The 26,855-nt window shown below is 39.2% G+C and overlaps 9 protein-coding genes across 12 annotated transcripts in view; 5 read left to right on the top strand and 4 right to left on the bottom strand.

The window, feature by feature from the left end:
- Positions 1–330: 330 nt before the first annotated feature.
- Positions 331–2,692, bottom strand: LOC137586312 (CWF19-like protein 2 homolog). The gene is given in 3 exon segments (XM_068302323.1): positions 331–1,037; positions 1,039–1,287; positions 1,354–2,692. Coding segments are annotated over 3 exon segments (2,124 nt in total). The 5' UTR covers positions 2,620–2,692; the 3' UTR covers positions 331–428.
- An 89-nt stretch (positions 2,693–2,781) lies between these two features.
- Positions 2,782–3,911, top strand: LOC137586318 (protein FAM177B). Its single transcript, XM_068302335.1, has 2 exons — positions 2,782–3,277; positions 3,355–3,911. The coding sequence occupies exons 1-2, from the start codon at positions 3,062–3,064 to the stop codon at positions 3,673–3,675; spliced, it is 537 nt and encodes a 178-aa protein (XP_068158436.1). The 5' UTR covers positions 2,782–3,061; the 3' UTR covers positions 3,676–3,911.
- On the bottom strand, positions 3,737–6,946 carry fz4 (frizzled 4). Its single transcript, XM_068302334.1, is given in 4 exon segments — positions 3,737–5,508; positions 5,577–5,806; positions 5,880–5,977; positions 5,979–6,946. Coding segments are annotated over 4 exon segments (2,016 nt in total). The 5' UTR covers positions 6,879–6,946; the 3' UTR covers positions 3,737–4,720.
- A 59-nt stretch (positions 6,947–7,005) lies between these two features.
- g (adaptor-related protein complex 3, delta 1 subunit-like garnet) lies at positions 7,006–15,882 on the top strand. The gene is made up of 13 exons (XM_068303914.1): positions 7,006–7,312; positions 8,566–8,661; positions 8,728–8,856; positions 8,925–9,065; positions 9,138–9,267; positions 9,333–9,472; positions 11,517–11,590; positions 12,582–12,730; positions 12,797–13,473; positions 13,538–14,156; positions 14,224–14,379; positions 14,439–14,571; positions 14,641–15,882. The coding sequence occupies exons 1-13, from the start codon at positions 7,217–7,219 to the stop codon at positions 15,194–15,196; spliced, it is 3,096 nt and encodes a 1,031-aa protein (XP_068160015.1). The 5' UTR covers positions 7,006–7,216; the 3' UTR covers positions 15,197–15,882.
- LOC137587483 (DDB1- and CUL4-associated factor 6-like) lies at positions 15,866–19,476 on the bottom strand. Of its 2 annotated transcripts, none has more exons than XM_068303915.1 (5): positions 19,354–19,476; positions 18,628–18,771; positions 17,274–18,542; positions 16,834–17,213; positions 15,866–16,757 (listed from the first exon to the last, which is right to left on the bottom strand). In XM_068303915.1, exons 2-5 carry the CDS (start codon positions 18,764–18,766, stop codon positions 16,512–16,514), a joined length of 2,034 nt encoding a protein of 677 aa, XP_068160016.1. In that variant the 5' UTR covers positions 18,767–18,771; positions 19,354–19,476; the 3' UTR covers positions 15,866–16,511. The 2 variants fall into 2 exon arrangements, with proteins under 2 accessions (XP_068160016.1, XP_068139623.1); XM_068283522.1 differs by lacking the exon at positions 19,354–19,476 and adding an exon at positions 19,137–19,261.
- A 29-nt stretch (positions 19,477–19,505) lies between these two features.
- LOC137571862 (abscission/NoCut checkpoint regulator) lies at positions 19,506–21,131 on the top strand. 2 transcript variants are annotated; one of them, XM_068283524.1, is made up of 4 exons: positions 19,506–19,664; positions 19,760–20,025; positions 20,089–20,602; positions 20,671–21,129. In XM_068283524.1, the coding sequence occupies exons 1-4, from the start codon at positions 19,617–19,619 to the stop codon at positions 20,938–20,940; spliced, it is 1,098 nt and encodes a 365-aa protein (XP_068139625.1). In that variant the 5' UTR covers positions 19,506–19,616; the 3' UTR covers positions 20,941–21,129. The 2 variants fall into 2 exon arrangements, with proteins under 2 accessions (XP_068139625.1, XP_068139626.1); XM_068283525.1 differs by having other exon boundaries at positions 19,630–19,656; positions 20,671–21,131.
- Positions 21,132–21,208: 77 nt separating this feature from the next.
- On the bottom strand, positions 21,209–23,161 carry LOC137571861 (tRNA-queuosine alpha-mannosyltransferase). Its single transcript, XM_068283523.1, has 2 exons — positions 22,957–23,161; positions 21,209–22,887 (listed from the first exon to the last, which is right to left on the bottom strand). Exons 1-2 carry the CDS (start codon positions 23,069–23,071, stop codon positions 21,851–21,853), a joined length of 1,152 nt encoding a protein of 383 aa, XP_068139624.1. The 5' UTR covers positions 23,072–23,161; the 3' UTR covers positions 21,209–21,850.
- Positions 23,162–23,288: 127 nt separating this feature from the next.
- Mrgn1 (Mahogunin ring finger 1) lies at positions 23,289–26,391 on the top strand. The gene is made up of 3 exons (XM_068300580.1): positions 23,289–24,736; positions 24,806–25,686; positions 25,746–26,391. The coding sequence occupies exons 1-3, from the start codon at positions 23,445–23,447 to the stop codon at positions 25,916–25,918; spliced, it is 2,346 nt and encodes a 781-aa protein (XP_068156681.1). The 5' UTR covers positions 23,289–23,444; the 3' UTR covers positions 25,919–26,391.
- A 114-nt stretch (positions 26,392–26,505) lies between these two features.
- Positions 26,506–26,855, top strand: part of Nadsyn (NAD synthetase) — a 29,223-nt gene continuing 28,873 nt past the window's right edge. The window contains exon 1 of one of the 2 annotated variants that reach the window (XM_068303794.1): positions 26,506–26,752. The gene's annotated coding sequence lies outside the window, so the exon portion shown is untranslated. The remainder of the gene's footprint in view (positions 26,753–26,855) is intronic. The other variant, XM_068303793.1, reaches the window with a different exon arrangement.

The following is a 26,855-nucleotide window of genomic DNA, read 5'->3' as shown; positions in this document are numbered from 1 at the left end:
TTCATTAATTCTTGCATTCACCAGCTGTTGAAGCAGCACATTCTCAGATAAATAAACAACAAAAAATATAAATTTTCACTTAAAATAAAACGCGAATCCAACCTTTCTCGTTAAAGTCAACCGGAAAAAAGAACAGGCAGCATGAAGTTGGCTGCGCTTGTCACAGAGTTGTCACATGCACATCGTTAATCGATAAACACAAGCCGCAACTATTGTGTTGTGTTTTCTAACACTGCGTTATCAGGTGCCATTGATCGGCGCGATTTTTGGTTTTTACAATTACTTATTTGAGTGTGTTTGGTTATGGTAAATCATTATTTAAGCAACAAGTTGTCTCTTCAATATTGTATATTTGATTCTATTCAATGGGGATATTTATAATTAAAGTTACAGTACTAACCTACTATTTCTTATGTATTTCTCTAATGCTATGACTCTGTACAATCATAACTTTTCCATTTGTCAGCCAGTGATTTAACTTTGGATATGATGTTTTGCTCTTTGCGTGGCTTCCGCCAAGCATTTGGATTTAATTCCAACATTCCGCCAATGATTTCCTGCACAAAATTGTTTGGGAAACGATCTTGATCTTCGATAACATGGGCAAAGCCTGTATCCATGCCAAAATGTACCCAGATGTACGGCAAACCCTTGGGTATGGAGGAACGCAAAGATTTCTGCGCCTTTAAAGTAACCAGTTGCTTATTAATACACCATTCCTGCTCCGATTCCTCAATGGCTTTCTTGAAGTAGAATGGAGCGACCTCACCACGTTCATTGGGTATGGGAATGCAATGAACACTGAGATGTGGCCGCCTGTGTAATTTATTGGCTATCTCATAGAAAACGCAATCTTTGCCCTGGGAGGCAAACATGCGTGTTAACGATTTTCGGAAATCGTTGAGCTCCTGCCAAGCATCTTCGTCAAGCTGCGTACAGCATGCCACATGTTGCATGGGCGATAATATGCAATGACCATTTTGCAATCCTATGTGCCAGGGTAAACTCAAATAGATACGCTGGCCCAAAGAGACCAAAAAGCTGTTTGTCCAATTTTCCCGAGTCAAGGCAACGATCACAATTCTCAAGCGTGGAAGAGAGACGTTCGTGCTCTCGTATTGCTGCTTGAAGTTCCCGTTTCTCCTCCTCGGCCTGAGATGGACCATTTCTACGTATACGATCCGAAAATATATCCTCGAGATCATCATTGGGATTCTTATGTTTAGACAGAATGTTGGCATATTCTAAATTCGATTCAGCTGCTGTCGAATGCTTCTCACGCTCGAACTGGAGAGATAGAAAAATGAGTATAAAGTGGAGAAGATTTATGAAGTTCCATTTAGTTGAGCTTACCATTTGCTTTATATCGTAGCGATCGTCGTCGGCAAAGTAACGCACCCTTTGTCCATCCAGATGTGTTTCCATTTTCTTCTTTTTTCTCGCTCCCGTATCTCGCTCTCCAGTGGAAGGTTCTAGCTTCGGCCTAGACTGAATGAGTGGCCGGACTTGACCCTTTTGGTCTGTACGTGTAAGGAGCACATGCTCCGAACTAGAAGCCACAGATTTGGATTTAGGTCGTTTGAATGGCTGCTTGCCGCTGGCCAGAAATTCTGCTCTAGCTTTGCGGGCTGCCTCTAATTGAAAATTTAAATCTTTGGCCAGTTCTGATTTTCCTTTAAGTTCAGCTTTAATGGCTTTGCTGGCTAATTCATTTATTTGCTCGTTCGTCAGACAAACAGGCGCATCATGCATTTCCTCGTCCTCTTGTTCATTTTCCTCTTCCTGAGAGGAATCTGATGAAGGTTTCGGCGAAGGTGATTTCTCTTGTTGTTGAGCTACTGTGGCTTTTCGCCAACCAGATGACGAGCTTGGCTTATATCGGTCTTGCCTAACTTCATCATCTGTAGTTTCGTCTTGCGGTTTTTGAAATCCTGGTAGACCTGTGCCATTACTTTTCCAATAGGGGTTCAATTCGTGGACACTTTTAGCCGGATCATAGGCATCGATTTGCTGCATCTTCTCATTTGGTTTCGTTGGTTCTTTTCGTTCCCGCATAAAGGTCTTAAGCCTCAGATTCTCACTAGTCATCCAGCTGTCACGCTGCAAGGGCTCTACGGGCGTCTCAACAGGTTTCTTTTCCATCCACTCATCTTCAGATTTGTGAGATTTATGAGATTTTTTCTTTAAACGTCTTCGTTTTTTTTCATTGTCACTGCTAGAAGATGATGAGGTGCTGTCACTTGAAGAGCTCGACGAATTATCGCTATCACTATCACTACTGGTACTACTGCTGCTGCTCCTGCGTTTATGATGATGCTTCTTGCTCTTTTTCTTGGAAGATTTCGTCTTCTCTTTGGTCTTTGCTTTGGATTTTGTTTTCAACTTTTTCTTTGACTTGCTCGACTTGGCTTTTTTGGAACTCACTTTGGATGAATCGAGTTTTTTGGCCACTGCCGGCAACATCCAATTTGCCTCGCCACGCAACTCCTGTTCCCGCTCCCGACGAGAGCGGTGCTCGGCCCGGCTTTGAGCATGTGCCAGCATTTCTGCACGCGCCTCACGCAGCTCCTGGCGAGCTTTGTCCTTCTCTCGGCCACTTTCGAATTGTATAAAACTCATTCTTTAAATTTTTAATAATTAATTATAAATAAACATAAACAACTCAGCCTTCCAAAAAATTATCGATACGCGGAACTATCGACACTATCGATTGTTTAGAATTTACTATCGTAAATCGATAATGACCGATGGTCCCTACTATCACCCCTAATTCAAATTTAGTAGACGCCGCCCGTTTGTTTTGCTTGTGTTTTTGTTGTTGTTGTTATTGATTATTGTAATCATGGCAAAATAATCGCCGGCCTCCAGCTCAAGGACGAATATGGACTATTGACTTAAACGTATATGGACAAATGATGTTAACGGGTTCTCTCAAGACCACAACACGAACAGTAGAGCAAACAATTTTTTAAAATCATTTGGCGTCTAAGCAAAGACGGGGCAGGATCAGGAGAACTAGAGAACTCCAAGAATAGTACATACATACATATATGCTGAAGCAATGGCCATGAATGTAGAGAGAATAACATCTACTAACGGCCTAGCCGCCAACGGTTTAAGTAATATCAGTGAAACGGACAACATATCCGCCATGGAGCTGCAATCGAATCGACGAATGCTCTACTTCAGTGATGGTTGCATGGAGGAGCCTTCGTCCAGTGAGAGTGAAAATGAAATGGATGTTCCGGACAGGAGTCTCGATGTACAATTGAATGAGGTAAGCAAATCAAATAAATCTAATCCTCATGACTCATTATCAACTTGCCTTATTCTCCTTCTTCCATAATTAACCAGCGTGATATGGCTCTGGGGCCACGCCTACGTTACAAGGCCAGCAAGGTGGGCAATAAGTTTCTTGCTGGCCTTGATTATGTGGGTGGGGGATTGGCCTCCTTCTTGGGCATTACGAATTCCAAATATGCCAGCGAATTGGAATACTATAAACGTTCGCAGCACGAACATGCCGAGCAACAGGATGACGAGGAACTCGATAATAATTGGCAAACGCGAAATAACAATAATCAACACAATCGTAATGATGCCATTGTGGTTTGTGCTCCGGCACCAACATCATCATCACCATCATCAGCGCTGGCACCACCAACTCGACAATGATTTAAAAAAAAAGCTCAGTTAGAGTGAAAACGACAAATTAAAAATTGTAACATTTGGAGACTTTTTACATACATACATACATTTTTCGACACTTTATTCACTAAAAAAATAAGTTATCAATAAAGGAAATAATTTATATATATATGTATATATGGTAAATATATATAAATACATACATACATAAAACAAAAACAGCAGCTGAGCCACAGTTTAAACGTTTGCTGATTATTCCAAAAGGAAGTTGTTGTTTTGATATATAAATTTCGTATTTCGGTTTTAAGTACTCAAAATTCTTAAATCTAATGGCACATTGTATACAATTGCATTTTTATATATACTATATATTAAGTACACTTGAGCTATGCTTTCAATAGTTAGAAAGTTAGTTAGAAAATTGGGTTTTAGTTTTGATTGAATTGCTTATCACAGTATTTACATATTTATCTTAACACATATAATGTCAAATTAATACAGACACAGGTTAAAAGAAATAGAGAGGGGTAAAGGAATGGGAAGAGGTGGGTAAATTGAGGAATAATTGTACTTTGGTTACACCAGGCGGCAAGCTGAAATGTTTGTATAATGAATCATTGCAGTTAATACACATACTTAATTAAGTTCGTTATTAAGTACAGGAAAAAAATATTATACTAAATCTAAATACAACAAAGAACATTTATATACACAGTACACAAATATGTATATATAGCATGTTGTTAGGATAAAAGTCAGTGAGGTCATTATTATAACCTAAATAGTTTTCTTTTTTTTTTTGGTGCTCCATTTTAGAACTTTCACATATTTGAAATTGGAATCAAAAAAAGAGATATACATTAATTGGATCTGTACTAAATTGACACTAATACAAATGGAGCTGATCCAAAATTGTATAGATATGACTGTCCAACCTTGGCTATGCTTAATTTTGCTTTTCAAAAACTAAAAAGAGAATATAATTAGAGAAGCAGGAACATTTTGATAAATTTGGACAGAAAATAAATGTCAAATTTTTTGCGAAATTTGATCAATTTCAGAATTCGCATAATCATAGGAGTGTTTCATCCCCATAGGGATAATAGCGATGACCGTGATGAGTAAAATTTTGATGGCCATAGCCATGATGATGTTGGTAATGATGCGAATGCGAATGCTGATGATGCGGATGTTGGCGACCTAGCGAATAATTTGACATTTGATTCAACGAAATGGAGCCAGCTCCATGGTGTGGTTGCGATTTAAGTTTATAAGGACTAGTCAAGACAGGAGCACTTGCGAGCGATTGATGAACGGAAGGACGTACCGAATGATAGGAGACTACTGTGCTGCTGCATGCGGCATGTGACCCACGTGAACTGTTTTGGCCATCATGTTGAAGCTGCTGCTGTTGCTTTAGAGCCATCTGCTTCTGTGAGACTTGACGCTTGTACATGGTAGATATAGTGGGACCCAAGACCCAAGCAAAGCAACAAATCCCCAACATAAGCTCCATGAATGCACGCAATAAATATGGCCAAAGTGGAGTGCTTGTCGCGCCAGCACTTAACCAAATATCAATGTTGGCAAACTCATAGATAACGGCCAGCAGGAACAGAGCACTAGCCAGGCCATAAATGAACAGAAATATACCCATACCGGAAGTAGAGGCGGATCCATTACCGTTTCTTTGCTGATGAAGACTTAATGTGTTGGAGTTGCGCAGGATTTCCTTGTTGCGGCAATGAACCAAATAACCAGATATTAAATTCATTGAACCAAAGATCCAATAACAAAATACAGGAGTGGCCACCAGAATCTGTAGAGCTTTGTCCGACTGATTACCCACAAAGCAGGCACCTTATATTTTGAAGAGAATCATTTGTGACACCACGCAAAGCGAGAGATAAATGCAAATCGTAACTCACCCAATAATTCATCCGCATCCACAAGGCGTCCGACAATAACGGCTGCTGTTTGAAAGGCTGGCAAACCCCAGGCCAAAAAGCAGACAAAGTTGTTAGCAGCCAAATCCTGTTGAGCACTGCGTTTCGTTAAGGCACTAGGGTTGGAACTAGATGGTATAGCTATGTGGCCTTTGTTATCGGGACTGTGACGGCGTACATCCCTGTGCCAGCCCAAACAGAGAATAGCCCACCTATAAACAATAAGAAATAACAATAAACAAATGAAATGGAAATAGAAAAAAATATTGTTGCAGATTTTCCTACCACGCACAGCCAGCCATCAGAAAGTAGTAGCGCAACAGAAACACACTCACACAGGCCGCATTAGACAGACCATCAATACTCAAGAGCAACTCGTTGGGGGGCCTGAGGATCCATGCCGCATGATGTGCCAGTTCTACCCACCAAAAAACGCACATTCCAGCCTAAAGTTACCATGTTATGGCACCAAATCAAAGGGGATAACAATCGGGACCATTTGGCACTGCTACGTTCATCACTCAGTAGTAGGCAGAGGGTAGCCACCAGGGCTAAGCCTAAGGCAGCATATGACCAAGTGGACACCCAAATTTCAGACAAATGCTTTTCGCTAGGGGTAAATAAAATATCGGCTTCACACAATGGTGCACAGCGTCCGGATCGTGGTAAACGGACATATAACTGCGATTTGGCAAAACCTGAACAATCCCAAGGTATTTTGCCACCAATTCCTGACCCTACTGGGGGCACTCCACCACCATTCGTGCTATCGAACTCATGATCCTGCACTGGCATGTGCATTTCGCCTGGACCTTCCATGCACATCGTTTCGTGATTATTTTCCTTTGGGAATCTTTCACAATCCAGGTCCAGCGGCCAGGGAAACCCAAATCCCTGCAAAACCGGATGACAACGTATCCTCACCGATTCGCATAAACTACGACATGGTCCAATTGCATGAACTGGCGCCTTAGGGGTACACATGGGTACAAAGGCGGCGCACAAGAATAACTTTAACTGGGAACTGCAGTCGTATTCAATTAGCGGGGCGAATGTCTGTAAGGTATACTCGACATCTGTTTGCAGCTCATGACCCTCTAGATTTGGCATAGACGTCTCATTGTAACCAATGCCACGGCACATTTCGATCCGGATGGATTCGCACTGACGGAATGTTGTCGATAGCTCGGGCGGGGAACTGGAACTCGTACTGCTGCTGCTTGAGTTAATCCACAGCAGCTCCAGTAAAACCAGAAGCAGACACCATTTCAAAAGTTTACCCATGGTGATCTGCAGGCACTTGGACAATTGTAAGGGAAAAAAAAATTAACAAATCTGGACAGAGTTGCAAAACGGACTATCGATAAATATTTCTATTGTCTCCGTACGCTTATGTTTTCAGTTCCTCTGGTCACTTTAATGTAGTTGTTTCGTTTTTGCAAAAAAAAAAGAAAACAAAATCAAGAACGAGCTTAAAGCGAAACGTGTGAGGAACGAAAAGAAAGAGTGGAAAAAGAAACGGGAAGCGAACGGGCCGGGTGTTGGCATTGATTGAACAAATAAATAATAATTGTTAACGCCACGGCAAATTCCAATTGGACCAACACAACAACAACAAAAATATGGCATTAAAGAAAGTAAAGGGGAATTTCGAGCGTATGTTTGATAAAAATTTAACAGATTTAGTGCGCGGCATACGGAACAATAAGGATAATGAGGTAAGCATTTCGATAATGTGTCTCTTTTTGGTCCTCTGGGCGTTGTTGTTGTTTTTGTCACATGCCAGCCAGCCAAGAAGAAAGTGAAACGAGAAGTGTCCGCCGCGAAGGACAGAAGGGGAATGAAGGAAATCTACTGCTAATTGGCTGTCAAAAAAGGCAATTTCATTTGCCAACGTGGGCAAAAAAAAAAAAAAAAAACGAACACAAAAATGGGGGAGCCAAAGCGTGAACTTTATACTTCTTCACCCCAGCCTCTAGCTGAACTTAATTAGCGGCATTTCTCATTTCGTGAAGATTACCTTAATGCGTTTATGTCAAATGCAGATGAATTTCACCAACGACCCCCACCCGCCCACATCTTTCACGGCGTTTGTGTGTGCGTTGGAATGGATAGAAAGATGGATGGGGTGGGGTTCGCTGAGTGGCGGTATGTATGTACATATGAAGGTAGAACTACGCACGTTTCATCAAATATTTACCCACGTAAATTGCCTTTATATTTTGGCAAGCAGTCCCTACCGTCTCTCGCTCGAAAAAGAGATCTGTCTCATTCTCCTTCAGTTCTCCAGCTCAGAACTTTAATCAGCTGAAATACAGTGGATCGATCTCTGGGTCTTGAGTCTTCTTACATGCCTCATAATATGGGTGCAAGGAATCAGCAGAAGAGCCAATCTCAAAATGGTCCTATTGACCTTGTTGATTTATGTTTCTGCATCTGTGTCCACTCTCCATATGTACATACAAACATACGTATGTGTTTCTGTGTATATATGTGTATGGGTGTGTGTAAATATGTGTTTGCTTGTATTTGAATCTATAAACTGATAGCCCCCAATCTTTTAATTCTATTGAGTCATCATCCTCCTCTACATACAAATATGCACAATTGCATCTCTTGCTGCATACTTGATGCATACAGTGGATACAAAATATTTGAGACATTGATTTTTGGTTTCTTAGTTCTGATTACATTAAAATTCATATCCATAGCAGCCAAGAGAGATGCAAGTTTTGAAACTCGTCCCAAAATTATTTGAATAGCAGATTTGCAGTAGAAGTCAGTGATTTTATAAAATTTTTAAAATGGTTTTTAAACCGAACTCGTGGACTTTTCAAGCTGTCAAGCTTAAAAGCGAAGTTAGGGCTTTCAAAATCTTCTTTGGTTATGATTATCTTTAGGCACCAAACTGAGATATATAGGTTTACAATCCATTTATTTTTATTTCATGGTGAGTTTCCTAAATTTACAGGCCAAATACATATCGCAATGCATTGAGGAAATCAAACAGGAGTTGCGTCAGGATAATATCAGTGTTAAATGCAATGCGGTGGCTAAACTAACCTATGTAAGTGTACCCTAATCCATACCATTTGGTCTAGAGATGTACTAAACTATAGTCTTCTTTATACAGATACAAATGCTTGGCTATGATATCTCTTGGGCGGGATTCAATATCATTGAGGTGATGAGTTCATCGCGTTTTACCTGCAAACGTATTGGTTATCTGGCAGCCAGTCAATGCTTCCATCCAGACAGTGAGGTAAATAATGCATTTTATATTAGTATATATATTTCTATTATACTTATATGGAAAATGTTAAATTTCAGTTGCTCATGTTGACGACAAACATGATACGAAAGGATCTGAATTCACAGAATCAATATGATGCTGGTGTGGCGCTTAGTGGCTTAAGTTGTTTTATATCCCCTGATTTATCACGCGATTTGGCAAATGATATTATGACACTGGTACGTGATTGATCGATTGTTTGATTGATTGCTGTAAAACATGTAACTTATGTACATCTTTGATTCCTTTAGATGAGCTCAACAAAACCGTATCTGCGTATGAAAGCCGTCCTAATGATGTATAAAGTATTTTTACGCTATCCAGAAGCATTAAAACCTGCATTTCCAAAACTCAAAGAGAAACTGGAAGATCCAGATCCAGGTTATTTTTACTAAATATTAAATGATCAATTTATTGTTTATTCTTGTCATCATTCTTGTCTGCAGGTGTCCAATCTGCTGCCGTAAATGTCATTTGTGAGCTAGCACGTAAGAATCCAAAGAACTATCTGCCATTGGCGCCGATATTCTTCAAACTTATGACCACATCGACCAACAATTGGATGCTAATTAAGATTATAAAACTGGTAAGTGCTTGCTTGTTCCATAAATTTTTGTACGGTTCAAGAGTTTTCGGTTTTCTTGTCCTGTACCTGTGGAAGAAGGCAATTCATTGAACGATTGTTTGACTTAACTCTTCTGTCCGACTTTTTATACTTAATTTTGTAAAATCCAAGGGAAAAAAATTTGATTTTTGGATTTATTTTAAGTTTATCGACTTTAAAGCGAGAAGTAATTTTTTTGGGGCAAATTTATTTGTCTTTTACTTGGTGCAGGGCATTTTTAAGTCGGCGCTCCGACTTAAATTTTTATTTTGTAACGTTTTTTTACGTTTTAATTTAATTTAACTGAATACTTTTTAAACATAATTCTTTAAATGTTTAAATGTCCATATATATGTATATCTACATATATCTTTTATATATATATTTATGAAAGAAAAGAGAAGCAAGTTTTTATTAACACAACTCCTCCATCCTGTCATCCCGATCCTATTCCCACTCTGTCACATCCTTAAACAACAAAAATCAAATCAAATTATTAATGACCAAAATACCAAACAAAAAATTATAAATAATTCCAACAGTTCGCGAGCCTCACAACAATTGAACCGGCGCTGGGACGCAAATTGACTCAGCCCCTAATTGAAATTATTTCCAGGTTTTTATCGGCGCGAAACATTAATTTAAAAAAAAAAATGAAAGAGCACGCGCTTTGATTTTAAGCATTAATTTAATTTTAAAATTTTTGTTTTTCACTTAAAAATCAACCCAAAAGTTGCTCTATTTGTCGATTTGTTTTTGTTATTATTAATAATATTATTCTTTTTATTTGTCGACTTTATTGTACAATTTATGATTTATTTAACAAACACACGCACACACAATTGTATATATGAGAGTGTCGTAATAAGTAATTGAAATCGTCACAACAAAAAGAAAACGAAAACTAAAAGTTTTATTTATTTATTTTCATGCACCTCGTCGTCCTTTCCACTCACCTTACCCCACTCCATCTCACCACCCCACACAATCCCACAAAATACGCAACTTATATGATATATAATATAAACTCAAAATTCATTTAATTCATTTGCATTTCTCTATAGATTAAAAAAAATAGTATAGATTAAATTAAAAAGAGATAGACCTAGCAAGACCACGACTCTCAAGAAAGGACAAAATCTTTCATTAACTGGGGAGAAGGATTATTCTATCTTTGTCCCATGGTTTCGAAGGCTTATTACAAGTTTTAATTTAAGTTTCTAGGGGTCAGGAACCTATGTATTTTCCGTAGCCTTGTTAGCCTGACTGAACCTTTCTGAGTTTGTGTGTGTGTGTGGCTAGGTGGCAGTGCATCCAAAAGATATTAAATAGTGCATTTATTTTTTTAGTTAGGTTGTTATAACAATTATCAAAGACCAACTCCCTTTTATCAGTGCTTAAATTGTGGTCTTCTAAATTTCTTTAATTTTCAATTTGATAGAAGACATTTTAAAATATTAATATTAATGAGAATATACTTTAGATAATTTTATTTATTTATGCAAATAATAGTAACTATTATATTTTTTCATAATTATAGTTTGACAATTCGATTGTGAATATTAAATCCATGAAAAATTCACGATCAAAATTATTTTCATATTGTGGATAGAATTCAATACAATCAGAATCGAAAGAACAAACTCCTCACACCCATAAACAAAATTAACACAGACCCTTAGACAAAAGGGTTGAGAGGGGACTACCAAAGCTAATACAAAAAAAATAAATTATAAACTCCAAAGTAACCGTTTAGAATGGTATCAGGGATCTGTATCGAAATCTTAATTGCGCTTCGCCACAGATCCCGACTATGATAATAGCGAAAAACGATTTGTTCTCTTCTTTATTCGTTTATTATTAGTTTTAGTTCTATGATAAGTGTACATTTGAATTTATTATTTAATTTGATTGATTTATTTTTTCGGTTTCCTTTTTTTTGTTTTTTATTGATTTTATAAAATTTAATAATTTTAATTTTTACTGCTTGTTTCATTTGTGTTTTTTCCTCTCTTTGCATTTGCAGTTTGGCGCTTTAACTCCCTTAGAACCCCGGCTAGGAAAGAAATTAATAGAACCACTCACAAATCTAATCCATAGGCAAGTTATAAAAAGAAAAAAAAAACCAAAAAACAAAAAAAAAAACAAATTTAAAATACCCTTCCCCACACGAAATTTGTTGCAAGAGAGGGTATCAACGAAAGAAAAGACCCCCCGCCAAATTATAATAAAGGAAAAGCAAAAATTTTTTAAATTGTATTCAAAATTCATAATCTCCAGAAAAAAAAAAGTTTTTTTCAAAAGTTGCTGATCCAAATGGATACATACATAATACATATGTACATATATGAAATCTAATGCTCGATGATTGTGCGACAAAGAAAATTTTTCGCTTGTTATTGCTCTCTCTCTCTATATATCTCTCTCTCGTTCTATTTTACTGTCCATCCTATCTGTATATATATTATATACCTATATTACTTTCTATAATTCTCTGTATTTTACGTTGGCTCTTAATTTTCGGCCCCGGTCAACAAAAGCACAATTCATTGAGAAGATAAAAGAAACCAAAGAAAAAAAAAAAAAAAAAAAAAAAAAAAAAAACCAATTAACTGGCAAAATTTAAGTACTAAATTTTATAGTTTCTTATTTTTCCCTTTTTGTAATTTTTTTATACTTTTGTTGCATTTGCTTTTGCCATTTAAGAAATTGTTGGAAATTTTAGTCGTTACTTGTAATATTCGTTGTACCATTTACCTGTTACTGTACAAATATATATATATATATATATATATATGTATGTATGTATATATACATTTAGGTACATGCATCGTACCTATGTATATATACATATATATATATATACATATATACGAACATTCATATATGTTTCTAAGCCAAGTTACTTAATGTTGTTTATTCGCTTTTGTGCCGCTTTAATTTATTTTTTGCTTTTTACCCCAAAACAAAAAAAAAAAACAACCAAATTGAAATCAAAAAATCCGACAAAAAAAACATACAAAAACCAAACAAAAAACCAACCTCCTCCATCATGATGTGTGTGTGTGTCTGTGTGTGTATGTATCAACAGCACTTCAGCGATGAGTCTTCTATACGAGTGCATCAATACGGTTATTGCGGTCCTCATCAGCATCAGCAGCGGCATGCCCAATCACAGTGCCTCCATACAGCTTTGCGTTCAAAAGTTGCGCATTCTGATCGAGGATTCCGATCAAAATTGTGAGTCTATCTCTGTCTCCATCCATTTCTTGACATCAATATTATATTAAATGTTCTTTCTTGCAGTGAAATATCTTGGTCTTTTGGCCATGTCAAAGATATTGAAAACGCATCCAAAGAGCGTACAGGCGCACAAGGATTTGATTTTGGCATGTCTTGATGACAAAGATGAATCGATACGATTGCGTGCCTTGGATCTACTTTATGGCATGGTATCGAAAAAGAATCTCATGGAGATTGTGAAACGCCTTCTGGGTCACATGGAGCGAGCTGAGGGCTCGGGCTATCGTGATGAACTGCTATACAAAGTCATTGAGATCTGTGGTCAGAGTTCCTATTTGTATGTCACGAATTTCGAATGGTATCTGACGGTATTGGTGGAGCTAATCCAATTGGAAGCCGGCTCGCGACATGGTCGCCTGATTGCCGAGCAATTGTTGGATGTGGCCATACGTGTGCCAGTTGTGCGTCAATTTGCTGTCAATGAGATGACCAATTTACTGGATACATTCACAGTCTCCGCTCAAAGCAATTCAATGTATGAAGTGTTATATGCGGCCGCCTGGATAGTAGGAGAATTTGCTGCCGAATTGGAAGATGCAGAGAAGACATTAAATATATTATTGAGGCCGCGACAATTGCCGGGACATATACAAGGTGTCTATGTTCAAAATGTTATCAAATTGTTTGCCCGCTTGGCAACCACCTGCCTCGAGCTTCAGGATCTGCCCGGAATTGTTAGGGTAAGGCCTTTATATTTTTATTTGCACCTTTAAACTCATATCGTTGTTTTTCACTTTTTGCCAGCTTTGTGATCACTTGCTGGAGAAATTACAGCATTTCAATGGCTCCAGTGACATTGAGGTGCAGGAGCGAGCAAATTCCGCATGCATGCTTATTGAAATGTTGCGCACTCAGCTAGCCCAAAATACGGACAATAGCAGCAGTAGCATACCTCCATTGGCTATTGAAATTGTCCAGGAGATGGCATTGTTATTTGCCGGGGAACTCATACCGGTGGCACCCAAAGCTCAGCGCAAAGTGCCGTTACCCGATGGCCTTGATTTGGATGAATGGATTAACGCGCCGCCACCCGATGATGCCAGTAGTTCATCTTCATCGGAGCATGATAAGGATGAGCTCTTTGTTAGTTCATTATCAACGACAGGCAATAAGGGTGGCAATGATGGGACCAACTCAGGACGGCGACGGCCCAGCTTGGAGCTAACACCCGAGCAATTGGAACGTCAGCGGCAAGCGCGACTTATTGAGCAATCTAATAATCCGCATTACCTAAAATCGACGCCCACGATTGGAGGCGGTGGTGGATCCAGTTCAAATGCTGATCAATATGATAACATTGATGATATACCCATAACAGAGCTTCCCTTAGAACTGGAAGGGGTCAGCGCTCTGAGAGTGGGCAGTAAGTCAAACAAAATTGCCTACTATCCACACTTGTTTATCACTTGTTTTTTTTTTTCTTTCTGTAGTCACTAAACGGTCAGACAAATATCTGCAGGAGCAACAGGCAGCTACGGCGGCGGCTCATCAGGGGAAGGATGGTAAAAAGAAACATAAAAAGACAAAGAAAAGTAAAAAGGCCAAGAATAAAGTGGCATACAATAGCAGTTCCGAATCGGAAGGAGGTAGTGTAGTATGAAACGGTTTTTAGGTGCAATATCAAATTGAAATTTACTTATTGTAGAAATGAAACCTATGCATATTGTGAATACCACACTTGATATGCCTGAGGGTGTGACGCTTTCGGACAGCGAGGACAAGGATGGCAAATATGATCCCAATGATCCACATCGAGCCTTGGATATTGAATTGGAAATGTAGGCGAGATCAATTAATTAGTTAATTATCGACAATAAAAAATGTTTTGTTTGTTGTTTTCATTTTAGCACTGATTTTGAGACATCGCGTAGCAGCGGTAAAAAATCGAAAGAGAATCTCAAGACACCAACGGGAACAGAAAACATAGCCGCTACAGCATCAACAACGGCAGCCGTACCAAGTTCGTCGTCCTCCAAGAAAGAGAAGAAAAAGGACAAGGAAAAGTCCAGAGAGCACAAGTCACGAAAATCTACTACTGCTACGGCTGCTGCTTCCTCTGCTACGCAACAAATTGTGGGCGATTTAATCGATGCTGGCACACCTATTGCCAGCCCCCGCAAGAATGCCCTGACTTCCATATCCGTCTCCAGCAATAATAATACAACTATTTCCGATTCAGCCGTCCAGCCGGCGGCGCATCACAAAAAGAAAAAGAAGAATAAAGAGAAATCATCAACTAGCATCATTGATATAAATAATGATGATGCGGCAGATTCGGCAACGGCAGCCACTGCCAAATCGCATAAGAAGAAGCATAAAAGAGATAAAACTGAACACAAGGAAAAGGTATCCGGGTATGAGGAACCCTTGGGTATCTCAACACCCAGCAAAGAGATCTTTTAAATGAATTATTGTGTGGTCCCAATATTATTATTATAATTATTATGTTTATTATATGTATATGTATCAATTGTAATCCAAAATCATTCATACTTTCCATAGATTATTGTTTAAGTTCTCTTAAAGAAGCAAAATTCTTATCGCTGCGATATAAAAACGTAAACCGAATTGAACAAACTAAAAAAAAAACAATTTTATGATGACCTACAATTAATATTACAATTATTTAAAGTGTATACATATATACATAGGGAAAAAACTAGAGAGAGAGAGAAAGAACGAGAGAGTAATTTAGAAACACAAAAATCCGCCGCATCTGCCAATTGCGGCTTGAAATCGATCAACTACTTATATAATGTGTACTAACTATTTTTGAAATGAATTTGTAGCTATTCCAAGTTGGAATTTCCAACACAGAAATACACACCCACACACATGCAGATATATACATACATACATCAATATACATATATAGCTATACATACATACATGCATTGTATAAATTATTAAATCAAAATTACACAAAAGCAAAAAATGAACAGAACCTATATGTTGAAAAAGAAACAAGCTAAGTGAAATTATGCGAGCTATACATATGTACATATATATATATTTATATATGTATATGTGCATTCATGTGTATATACATGCAATATATAAACGTTGAATAAATAGAAAGTACAAGAGAATTAACCATGTATTTATGATTGACATTTTAATTTTGTTAACAATCAGTTTAAATCCAGTGATCAAATAACCTGAGCGAATGCTAATTATTTTGAGTCAACTCATCCCTGTAAGCTGTAATTCATCTTCAAGTTTTTCACATCGATTTTTTTTTACACAATAATGCAATGCATCTTTAATGGCACCTTGTGTCGTCGAAAAAGCAATATAGTATATACATAGATATGTTATAATATAAATTAAAAAGGAACATACAGAATTTGTCTATAATTATATGAGGAAATATAAGATTGATGAGCCTCAAAAGCTATACAATGGACATAATGCCGTTATAACCGCTCAGTTCTAAAACGGATTAGATTTTCCAGATCAGTACAGGATATAAGCCAGAAATTCAAGCCATTGCCACTTAAAAGGCGTATGCATAAGGTGTTCCTAATGATTCTTATTTGGATCAGGCGATAGCAACTGTGGAAATGGTGTATACAATTTGTGTAGTAGTTAAATATTTGTGGAATAGGTAGTTGGGTAAGGAATGGTGTAGAGGTCACCTAAATAAAGCTAAATTATGACTTTTTCATATATATATATATATACCTATATATATATGTATATATTGACTAGAATTAAATTAACCTATTTCAGCATTGGGATTGCTATCGCTTGTATTGTTCTCTTCAGTTGAGGTTTCAGCAGCCGATGATGCTTCTGCTGGTGCTGCTGCTGCTGAGGTTCCTGATCCTGAAGAGCTTCCAGTATTATTATGCATTAAACGCCGATATTGATGCAGACTGGCCAATATCCGTATCATTACCTGAGCGGGCACAGTTATCGTATCTCTTGTCTCGACCAACATAATCCCATTGTTTTTCATTAACTAAAAAAAGAAAAAGAAGCAAATTTTTTAATGTTTAATTTGGCATAAATCTGAACGTATGTATGTCGCTCCTTACAGCTGTGGTAACCAGATCATCGTAGGCGGGCTCTGCAGCAATCGGTGCCCACAATTTGATATTGTAATCAATGCCCGAACTTAGCAAATAGGGCAATGTGGGATGCGGTTGAACTCGGTTTACGACACGATTGTCAGCCAGAAGTGTTTTAACAACTTTTCCTGTCTCCCGTTGCCAGACAAAGATGTGGCCACAATCCGAACCGGACATTATGAAATCATCACCCCAGAAGCATGCTCCTTTCACCATGGTCCGTGAATTTCGATGGCCACAGAATGACATTTTTACATAATCAAAACTGGTCAAAGGGTATTTCTGTCCACCGACATCAGACACAGCTTCCATACAGCTTTCGGATTTGGAAGACGATGTAGATGTAACTAATGTGTGAGAAAAAGGGACTAGGAAAATGAGTCTTTTAAATGAATTTCGTTTCTTACCGTCATCCGATCGCGCAGGAGCAGAAACATCGGCAATTTCCGGTTCACAGCATGGACTTTGATTATCAGTACTTGGCATTGTCATAGGCATGGGCATTGAAGTATTCTCATGGTTTCCTTGTTCCATGGTACGTAGGACAGCATTTTGCCATCTCATTGGTCTAGTTCTATTTGTATTGCTGATGGCAGCCTCGTGCGGATTCGTGCTTGAACGTCCTTGGCGCGAATTGGAATTGAGCATGCGGAAGATTTCATCACTCAATCGGCTAAGCACTCCCGGTTCAAGTGGTGGACGCGCCTGACCCACATTCGGTCGATTTGATCCTTGCTCTGTCATTGCCAATGAATTTGGACCCGTATCCGACCAATCGCCACGAAATCGTAGCCTCGGTATCTGCGGTTCTGGATCGTCGTCACGTCGCATTTTGCCCGTATAGCAACCACTACGCAAGAGTCCGGCATCTTCAAAGCCCGGATGCTTTAAATCGAACAGATACAATTGCTCCATGGAGTAGCTGACTAGTAGTTCGGATTCATCTGAATTAAATTTGACACATGTGGGACGATAATGTCGTCGTGTAAAGGACAAGGGTATGGGGTATGCTTTTAGGGGTTGCGTTTCATTTGCGCCGCTGCTGTCATGCCCCGGACTCATCTTGCGGCGATCATAGATTCGGACTATTGAATCGGAACAGCCTATTGCCAGCAGATGCGTATTAATTGGAGCCACATCCATGGCGGTTACAGCACAGGGTGCCATTATGTAAATATGCTTATGACAAACCAGCTCCGTGCATCGGCTACTCACATTGAGATCAAAGCAACGCACTGTCGAATCCTCGCCACAGCTAAGGAAACTGCGTGGCGCATCCACCAATGGCAGGACATCAAAGGTGCTTCCAAATTTATGACAATCGAAAACACTCGTCCGCTGATCCTCCTCGAAAATGAGTACATCCTGTGAGCGTTGACGCTGGCTATAAGGTGTCAGGAATTCAGTATGCAATACTAGACCTTCGCCTGAGCATGAGATCACCGCCTGGTCATTGCAATGCGGCATAAATCGAGCACTGAATATATGCCTCTTGTGCTGGGTTCTACTCTTTAAAATAACACGACTGGTTTTCGCTTCCGTAATGACCAGACAATTGTCATCCGAACCGGAAACGATGTGTGTCCCATTAGCATTCCAATTCACTGTATTCACGCATCCATTATGGACATCCATAGTCTGCATCAGATCCATACGTTGCACAAAATCCAGTGAGTCTAAGGTAAAGACAATAATTTAAATTCCCCTTCCGCTCAAGTCGCTCAATTTGGGAATGGATCGATTTTGATTTAAGGGACTTACTCCTGCAGCTGGCCTGCAGATTCGCCTGCGCCTGTCCCCCATTCCGGCTGCTATAATACGGATAATACTCGAGACTTTGGTGTACACTTCTTCGCAAATTATGCGTCTTATGGCTGCGGTTGCTGCTATTGTTGTTCATACTTCCTGCAAATTGTATAAAGTGAATTTATTTTCATTTTGACCGACTTTCTGTCCGCCCCCTCTTCTCTGCCAATCATCCCACGACGAATGTTCCTTAGTCTTTTCACACTCTTTGTTTTCCGTTCTCATTTTTATTTCGGGACTTTTTTGCTTTCCGTTACATAGTATAAATATGTACATACATATATATGTATGTATGTATATACAGTCAAGCAAACTTAAAATGTTTTTTCAATAATTTTTATATTAATCAAGTTTATTAGTAGATGCTTCAAAACAAATCCAACAGAAAAAAGGATTCTCGAAGTTAAGCTACCATTTTTTATATTTCAAAAGCGTTCATTTTTGTTTGATTTGAAAATTATTACAGATTTTCTATTCCAAGGGATCACTGTAGAGACTACGGCCGGGGGCCCTATGGCCGGGTCCGGTGCGCAAAAAATAATTCAACTTTGATGCCAATTTACACACGCACACAACGATATACAAAAAAACTCCCATAAACTATAAGAAACCAAAAAAAAAAAAAAAACACATTCCAGTCTCCCGCTGGGCATGGCACTTCACTTGAGGTGGCCTACTTACCTAATTTAAATTGCAGCTAGAACACTATTAGTAGTCTAATTTTCTATTTGTTCTTGATTTTATTTATATCAACAGACACCCTATTACTCGTACCCTTAGGACTATTACTCGCAACCTTAGGAGTGTTACGCTCACCCTTAGGAGTGTTATTCGCTTGTTATTGTTCGCCATCGCAATTCTAAACAGAGAACAGCTGACTTAGTTGTTTTTGTCTTTTGTTTAATTTGTATTATAATTTATGTGAAATAATTAAGTAATTAAAAATGAGCTGCTATGGGTGTAGCCGAAAATATGGTATTTTCTGTAAGGAGGTAAATGCTCTGGCAAAAGCTAACGAATGATTTGATACTAATAGAATTCCAATTCTCTTTGTCCTGTCTCCCAACTGGATTCGGATCCATTGCAGAATGGCTGTCCTAATTGTGGCTATTCCTATTGCAGCAAGTGTCTTAAAAGACCCATGCCAGTTCCACGCTATGCAGGGAAGGTAATGAACGTTTGTTTAATCTGCTACGATAAGCTGTCCAAGCTGCAGGCCAATGCGGATGCCGAGAAGGTGATTGACTGTGAAGCTCTGCCCGGCGAATTGGTTACCAACATACGTTTGCCAGCTCCACCCAAAAGTCCCACAGAATTGCAGCAGCAACTGGAGGCGGCCGATGCCATTTTTGAGTAAGTTAAGAAAAGACGGGGTCAATGATCAATTTGTAATTATTCACTTTTCCTCTTCCATAGCAATATTCTGCCATCCGAAGAGCTGGCCGCTGTGCTGGCACCAACTAGTTCCAGTGCCAGTGCAGCTGGTAATGCACATTCCATCACCAATGCCGAGGACATTAATGAGAATCTTGATAGCGCCATAACGAAACGGTTGCAAAATCTCAAAAGTGTCGAGCCCACTGGTGCGGATACGGATGAAGAGATACGTGATCGTTTGTCCAATTTAAGTGGAATGCCGCATCAAAAGAACTATGACAAAAAAGATTTGCTACTATCGACAGACCAAAGAAGTGATCAGGATAAAATCAAGGATCTATTGGAGCAATTTATGGGTGAAACCCAATTGGATCAGCGTGTTAGCGAAGAGCTGAGTGATCCAATTTCTGATATTGAGCGACGTTTACGTGCGCTACGTGATGCACCCATTGAGGAAGGTGCTCCAACTACAAAAACATCCGATTTAAATACTCCAAGTGATAATGAGGATGACGAGAATGACGAAACCGTGCTGCAGAATATTATGAAAAAGGTAAATTGTCCAGGCTAAAGATGATCTTACCCCGTTACGATAATGTTGTACCTTTTGATTTCTTTAAGTATGTGGCAGAATCCCGCTTACCGCCTACAGATGGACCAGAAGCTACAATTCCAACCACCAGCAATGCTGCCAATAACAGTTCCATTACCGAGGAGCTACCATGGTGCAATGTATGCAACGAGGATGCTGTCTTCCGTTGTCTGGGCTGTGATGGTGAATTATTTTGTGCACAATGCTTTCGCGAGTGCCACGACGATGATGAGGAGTATCGAGATCATGTCAAAGAAAAGTATAGTGCTCCGCCCAATTTTAAGGAAAATCATTTCTAACCAAATATGTATGCTTATTTAGTTGACTCATTGTATCTAAATTCTTCTAACTGTTTTCCAATTCTGAAAATTCTATATCTATGACCATATACTCTCCTTACATAAACATGTGTGTATATATTTGTCTATATATACATATCTGTAAATGTTTAACTATATCTGTCTACATGTATATAAAATATAACTATGTATAAAAAGTGGTAAAAAAAAAACATTTAATTTAGAGTTTTTCTATTTTAAATCTATTGCAAAAGAAAGTCATTATGCATTATATTTTCATTCCTTTTATTTAATATTTTATGCCATACACACATTATGCGTATGGAAAAAAATAATCTACTTAACATTGTTCCTGTGCGAAAATAGCATGCTACTTTGTTCCATTTTGTTTTTAAGGTAATTTATTTAGAATAATTGGTGCTTGATTCGAACTGAACGCGGGAGCATTATCAATAGAACACATGTTTCGTATATATATATATATATATAAGTATATATAAAAGAAAACAGGCATCTTAGCATAACAAAGATAATTTTGAACTAATGATCTAAAAATTGAAAACATTCTTCCCGGCAAAAATCTTATACAGAACATGACACATTAACAATGATTTCCTTATATAAAGTCAACAATTTTAAAAATGAAACGAATTTCGATCTACTGGATAAGAGCTAATGATGGGTATCTACATTCACATACGTCTAAATGATGATTTCTTGTTATCAGTTATTATTTTGTTGTTGTTGCTTTGTTTCTTTCTGGTTTCTAGTAAATTGGTCATTCCATTGTGTGTTTGGAATTGTTTGTCAAATAACAAATATATCGATCTTAAGAGGATTATCATATAATGAAAACAAGTCCCACCAAAATGAATCTTATATCTATGTTGCACAACTCCAAAGTGGATATCTAAATGCGCATTTTGTCCAGATATTTTGGAACCAAATGTTGAGCTGAATATCTATCAAAACTAAAGAAATCAAAGAATTTATCACGATGACGACGAAACGCCTCGGGATTACGGCACCAATTATATAGCATTTTAATTAACGAGTTGGATGTATTATATAGATTCTCCTTGGGATAAATCTCTGGATAAACAAGCTTATTGGGGGCAATGGGATAGCAACCACAATAAGTGGCCTCCAGCATGGCGACACCATAGAATTCATGACCAGCTGTTGAGATGACTACATCGCCGGTAAGTAAAGTTTTTACATAATCCTCGCGAGTTAAATGGCCATAATTGATGAGTTTCGAGCCAAGTTTCTCTCGTATACCGTCAAAGGCTTCGGGTACAGCTAAATAGCTTTCGCCACAAATGGTTACCTTAAAGTCAACTTGACGCTTATTTAGCTCCATGAGAACCTCCACCAGGAGTTTGGGATTCTTATCGTGTTCCCATCGATGGGGCCAAATTAAATGCAGACACGACTGCTCTGTTGGCGTGGTTGATGGAGACGTAGATGCAGGCGAAATGTGACGTTTGTTGGGAAAGGCATGAAACTTGATGGGATAATAGAGCACTTGGCATTTCTTTTCGATACGTTCGCGTATATGTTTCAATTTGAAATCGGGCTGGATATTCAGAAATGGTTGCACATTGTCCAGAAACGATGAGCGATTGAAATTGGAATTGAAGAGCACAATGTCGGCAGCCAGGCAGGTGAGTATTTCATTTAAACCATATTGACAATCCCGCTCCTTGACCTCACGCACCGGATATACAAGTTGATTCTCATGAAAATACACTATTTTACGACAACTGACCAGATCGGGGCGCACTCCAATTAGCTCGGCCAGATTAAGCACAGAGCTGGTGAATAGGACTTTGTACTCATGCTCTGGGGGTATCAGTTGAGAGAAATACAGAGCCGAGGTGCGTGCACGCCAATGCCATTTAGATGCCGGTAGACTAAAGATCTCATAATCGGAGGGATTGAGACCTAAAAGTAATTGAATTAGACTTGATTGATGGCATTACACGTAGAGCTTTAAGTAATCATTTTACTTACACTCAACTAGAGTTTCAATTAATTGCTTATGGCTGCCGCCGTAGAAGGGTTCAATGATTATTATCTTTGGCTTGACACAGGATCCGGATGACGACATGTTGTCCCCGTCCCCCATCAGGACACTGTGGAAACTATAGCAGCAGCAATAACAATACAAATAACAACAAAAATTCAAATGCCTTTGCCTTAACCCTGGCGTGGGCAAGCAATTTCAATCAGCCAGCGTGTTGACCATCACTAGTAATTAGTATCGATATTATCGGAGCAAAGCTATCGAAAATCGACATTTCGGAGCAAAACCTATCGTAATCGACATTCCAGAGAAAGTCTATCGTTGTCGAAAGAAAGAAAGAGCAAAAAGAGGAGAAAAACAGATAAATAAAGAGAAATTTTGTCAAGTAGCAAATAAAGGCGAATAGGAAAAGTCGAATTTGGCAAAACACAGAAAATAGGTAATACCAGAACGAAATAGAAAAGTCTTTGGGCCAATGGGCAATTTTGTGAGCAGACAGAATGCAGCTGTCGAGGAAGCAGATCAGACCAATACGAATCATGCCTACAAATATCCACCAAGGATGGGCAACTTCTTTGGCAGCCACTTCATCATGGGCGGTGAGCGCTTCGACACGCCCCAGCCTGAATCGTATCTGTTTGGTGAGAATGCGGATTTGAATTTTCTGGGGAATCGTCCGACAGCATTCCCATATCCACCGCCCCAAGCCAACGAGCCAACGAAGACATTGAAGAGTTTGGTTAACATACGCAAAGAATCTGTGCGTTTTGTTCGCGTGCCAGTGGAAAAGAAGGCCCACGAACTGGAGGAAAAGCCAGAGAAAAAAGCCACAAATGTGACCATTGAGGAGATTGATGGCAATGTTTTGTGCTCCTTGAGTGGCAGCGGAAGTGGTGGTGATGTTGATGTTACCACCACAATTACGCCGCCACCGCCTCCACCATGCTCTTACAATATTGAGTTCACTTTTGATTCGGATGCCAAATGTGCCATAACCATTTATTATTTCTGCTCGGAGGATGTCAGTCCCAGTGGAGTGACTCTCGTGCCACGCGATGGACTCACCTCAGAGACCTATCACTATGAGAAGGGTATTAATCAGAGTTTCTCACAACCGGGACATCTATTTAATCCGCAGTTAATACCCGAAGATGATCTCATCTATAATCCCGGCAAGGAGCAATATCCTGTTGCCATCCATTGTGTGGTCGAGGAGGGTAATGAGGAGTGTCGCCAATCGCATACAACCATTTGTGTGATTGACCATCATCCGGAAAGTAATTCATATGTCTTGCGTGCTCTCAAACAAAAGATCTTTGTAGATGGTCTATGCTATTTGCTGCAAGAGATCTACGGCATTGAGAACAAGGCGGTGAATAAGGCCTCATCCATGGATGAGGAGATCGATGACCATGGCAGCGAGTGTGTCATTTGTATGAGTGAGACAAGAGATACCTTAATACTGCCGTGCCGTCACCTTTGTTTGTGCAATTCCTGTGCTGATTCGTTGCGTTATCAGGCCAACAATTGTCCCATTTGTCGGGCACCATTCCGGGCACTGCTCCAAATACGAGCGGTGCAAAAGGGCATCCTTAGTACCAGCAATACGGGGCATATTCTAACCAGCTCTGGAGGCGGTGGAGCCACAACTGGTGGTACAGGCAGTGGAAGCGGCGATCCAGCACCTGTTGACGTACCTCCAGGCTATATACCAGTCTCTTTAATTGAGGCTCTAAATGGTCCTCCTCAATACATTGCCAGGCCCAGGTAAGTAAATCTATCTTAATCTTGCCGATACAGTTTTCAAAACTTATTTTGATTTTTATTTTGGCGCAGAACAAGTGATCATGATCTAACCGATTCAGTGGGGACAATGACTACAGGTGGCAATGGAAGTGCTGTCGGGGATCATAAGACGACGGCCTCTTCACCCTTGAAGTCTGGAAGTCAGCGTCGGACCAAGAGCAAGAAAAATGCATCCACTTGCACGTCAACAAATGAAGTTGGCACTTTAACCACTTCTTTGAGTAACAGTTTAGCTGCATCGGCGACTTTATCGGTGGTAGAGATTGAAAGTGATCCCAAAAAATCGACAACTGCCACCTGCACCTCACCCACTTTGACTGGTGGCACTGATAAGTTGAAAATTGTCAATGAACGTGGCAGTAAATATGGGCGTGGCAGTGGCACAGATGACGATGTGGACAGTGAAAATGAAAAGTTGTCGCCGTTGCTATCATCATCATCGCCGAATGGTCATAAGCCTAAAACTCAGTCCAACAAAACCCTAAAGCAGGTTGTGGCCACTCTTGAGGCTGACGATGCGGAAGGTGGCAAAACAGCAGTTGAGGGCGGAGGAGGAAGTGGAGGAGCAGCAGCATCCACCACCAGTGACAACAACGAAGAAAGAAAGACCGAACGATCTACTAAAGAGGATGACTCGGAGGATTATTATACGCCAGAGGATACACAAAACTCAATTCTGAGTCCATTGTGCCCCACAGAGAAAGAACGAGCCAAGAGTGGTGATCCACTTTGTGGTGTAAGCAATTTGAATCCACAGCAAGCAAATCGTGTTGTTGTTGGCTTCAGCTGCAGTTCAGTGAAAAAGAATTTGCACAAGAAATCGACATCAGTGGGTAATATGAACTCAAATTTGAATTCATCCACCACAGTTGTTGACCTCAAATCAAATAATGGTGTCAGCTCTCTGCCAGGTAAGCTCTGCCGTACATCAACTTTTCTTTATTCTTAATTAACTTTCATTGTTCGACAGACATGTTAGACAGTCCCATTGGCAGTGGCAATTCAGCATCCACACGCAGCTCCAGTGATAGCTATTCATCCAGTTCGTCGACCAAACAATTACTTAGCTCGAATCCAACAAGCACTGCGGCCAATATCATCGTGGATGATAAGACCGCTCTTCAGAATGCCGTCAATGTTTGAATTGTCGATGTCGATGGTCACAGACTTGATTTATTGATAGTTTAATGAAAGTTGCATAAAAGCCGCTTGCAAAAACTACAGTACAACAGAAAAATGCCGCCAGTACCATATATATTGATGGAAGTTCGCGATTAAATTCATTCGGTGCGAAAATAACCCGTTATCAAATTTCCCTCACTGAGGAATAGCCGAATTTAATTAGTTTCGTGTCTGATTCTACTCGTCGACATTTTTTTAAAATTCAACTAGAGCATATTTTAGTTGTTCTGTATTACATTGGCTTCCAACGTTTCGTGCGAACAAAAGGCAAATGTTAAATTAATTACGAGAATTCTCTATGGCCTCTCCGTATGTAGTAGTTCTAACTTATTAGCTTAAATGGCTTTGGGTGTAATAACAAGACAAAATACATAGCTTACAATTATATTATTTAATATATGTAATAAAGATAACAGTAAATTAATTAATAATTATATTACAAGTTTTAGCCATATTTAAAAACAAAGCCGTTGCTATTCTCAGAGACGGAATTCCTTCCGATAACCGATTCTCCATGGCAAATACCATCTCTAGAGGTCACACCATTGGCAACGCCAGTGGAGTAACAATTTCTCTCTTTTTCTGTGCCCAGAGAGAGAAGGAGAGTAATGTGAAGCAATTGGTCTCGAAACTTTGTTTACTTTTTTTTTGCTCCAGAAACGTTTGAAACTTGTAATAAATTCAAAATAACATTTGCATCCGAAAAGTGTGGATATCATCAGGATTGTGGATTGGACGAGTGCTGGAGAGGATCTACAGCTGGGCAGAGGCAGAACAGGTCAGTCGAGATTTGTTGTAAGTGAAATGAAAGTGAAAACGAAAAAGAGGCAGAAAAATTCATTTGCGCCGCGTGCTTTTGTTTGCTTTTCTTTCATTTTTTTTCGTCTCCCCCTCTATT

The sequence above is a fragment of the Drosophila tropicalis genome, unplaced genomic scaffold (assembly GCF_018151085.1).
Source record: "Drosophila tropicalis isolate 14030-0801.00 unplaced genomic scaffold, ASM1815108v1 contig_158, whole genome shotgun sequence".
In the NCBI taxonomy this organism is placed as follows: domain Eukaryota; kingdom Metazoa; phylum Arthropoda; class Insecta; order Diptera; family Drosophilidae; genus Drosophila; species Drosophila tropicalis.
The sequence above is the reverse complement of the archived record's forward strand: the minus strand, read 5'-3'. Positions and strand labels throughout refer to the sequence as shown.

Bases quoted from the DNA above. Each gene is read 5' to 3' on its own strand.
- LOC137571861 (XM_068283523.1), bottom strand. From the start codon at position 23,071: ATGGGGGACGGGGACAACATGTCGTCATCCGGATCCTGTGTCAAGCCA. The intron at 22,888-22,956 runs GTAAGTAAAATG...AATTACTTTTAG, and splicing joins AATTGAAACTCTAGTTGAGT to GTCTCAATCCCTCCGATTAT.
- LOC137571862 (XM_068283524.1), top strand. From the start codon at position 19,617: ATGAGCTGCTATGGGTGTAGCCGAAAATATGGTATTTTCTGTAAGGAG. The intron at 20,026-20,088 runs GTAAGTTAAGAA...CCTCTTCCATAG, and splicing joins GCGGCCGATGCCATTTTTGA to CAATATTCTGCCATCCGAAG. The intron at 20,603-20,670 runs GTAAATTGTCCA...GATTTCTTTAAG, and splicing joins TGCAGAATATTATGAAAAAG to TATGTGGCAGAATCCCGCTT.
- g (XM_068303914.1), top strand. From the start codon at position 7,217: ATGGCATTAAAGAAAGTAAAGGGGAATTTCGAGCGTATGTTTGATAAA. The intron at 7,313-8,565 runs GTAAGCATTTCG...CTAAATTTACAG, and splicing joins GGAACAATAAGGATAATGAG to GCCAAATACATATCGCAATG. The intron at 14,572-14,640 runs GTAGGCGAGATC...TTTTCATTTTAG, and splicing joins TTGGATATTGAATTGGAAAT to CACTGATTTTGAGACATCGC.
- LOC137586318 (XM_068302335.1), top strand. From the start codon at position 3,062: ATGGCCATGAATGTAGAGAGAATAACATCTACTAACGGCCTAGCCGCC. The intron at 3,278-3,354 runs GTAAGCAAATCA...ATAATTAACCAG, and splicing joins TCGATGTACAATTGAATGAG to CGTGATATGGCTCTGGGGCC.
- LOC137587483 (XM_068303915.1), bottom strand. From the start codon at position 18,766: ATGAACAACAATAGCAGCAACCGCAGCCATAAGACGCATAATTTGCGA. The intron at 17,214-17,273 runs GTAAGAAACGAA...CTCACACATTAG, and splicing joins TCCTGCGCGATCGGATGACG to TTACATCTACATCGTCTTCC. The intron at 16,758-16,833 runs GTAAGGAGCGAC...TTCTTTTTTTAG, and splicing joins ATGATCTGGTTACCACAGCT to TTAATGAAAAACAATGGGAT.
- Mrgn1 (XM_068300580.1), top strand. From the start codon at position 23,445: ATGGGCAATTTTGTGAGCAGACAGAATGCAGCTGTCGAGGAAGCAGAT. The intron at 24,737-24,805 runs GTAAGTAAATCT...ATTTTGGCGCAG, and splicing joins CAATACATTGCCAGGCCCAG to AACAAGTGATCATGATCTAA. The intron at 25,687-25,745 runs GTAAGCTCTGCC...ATTGTTCGACAG, and splicing joins TGGTGTCAGCTCTCTGCCAG to ACATGTTAGACAGTCCCATT.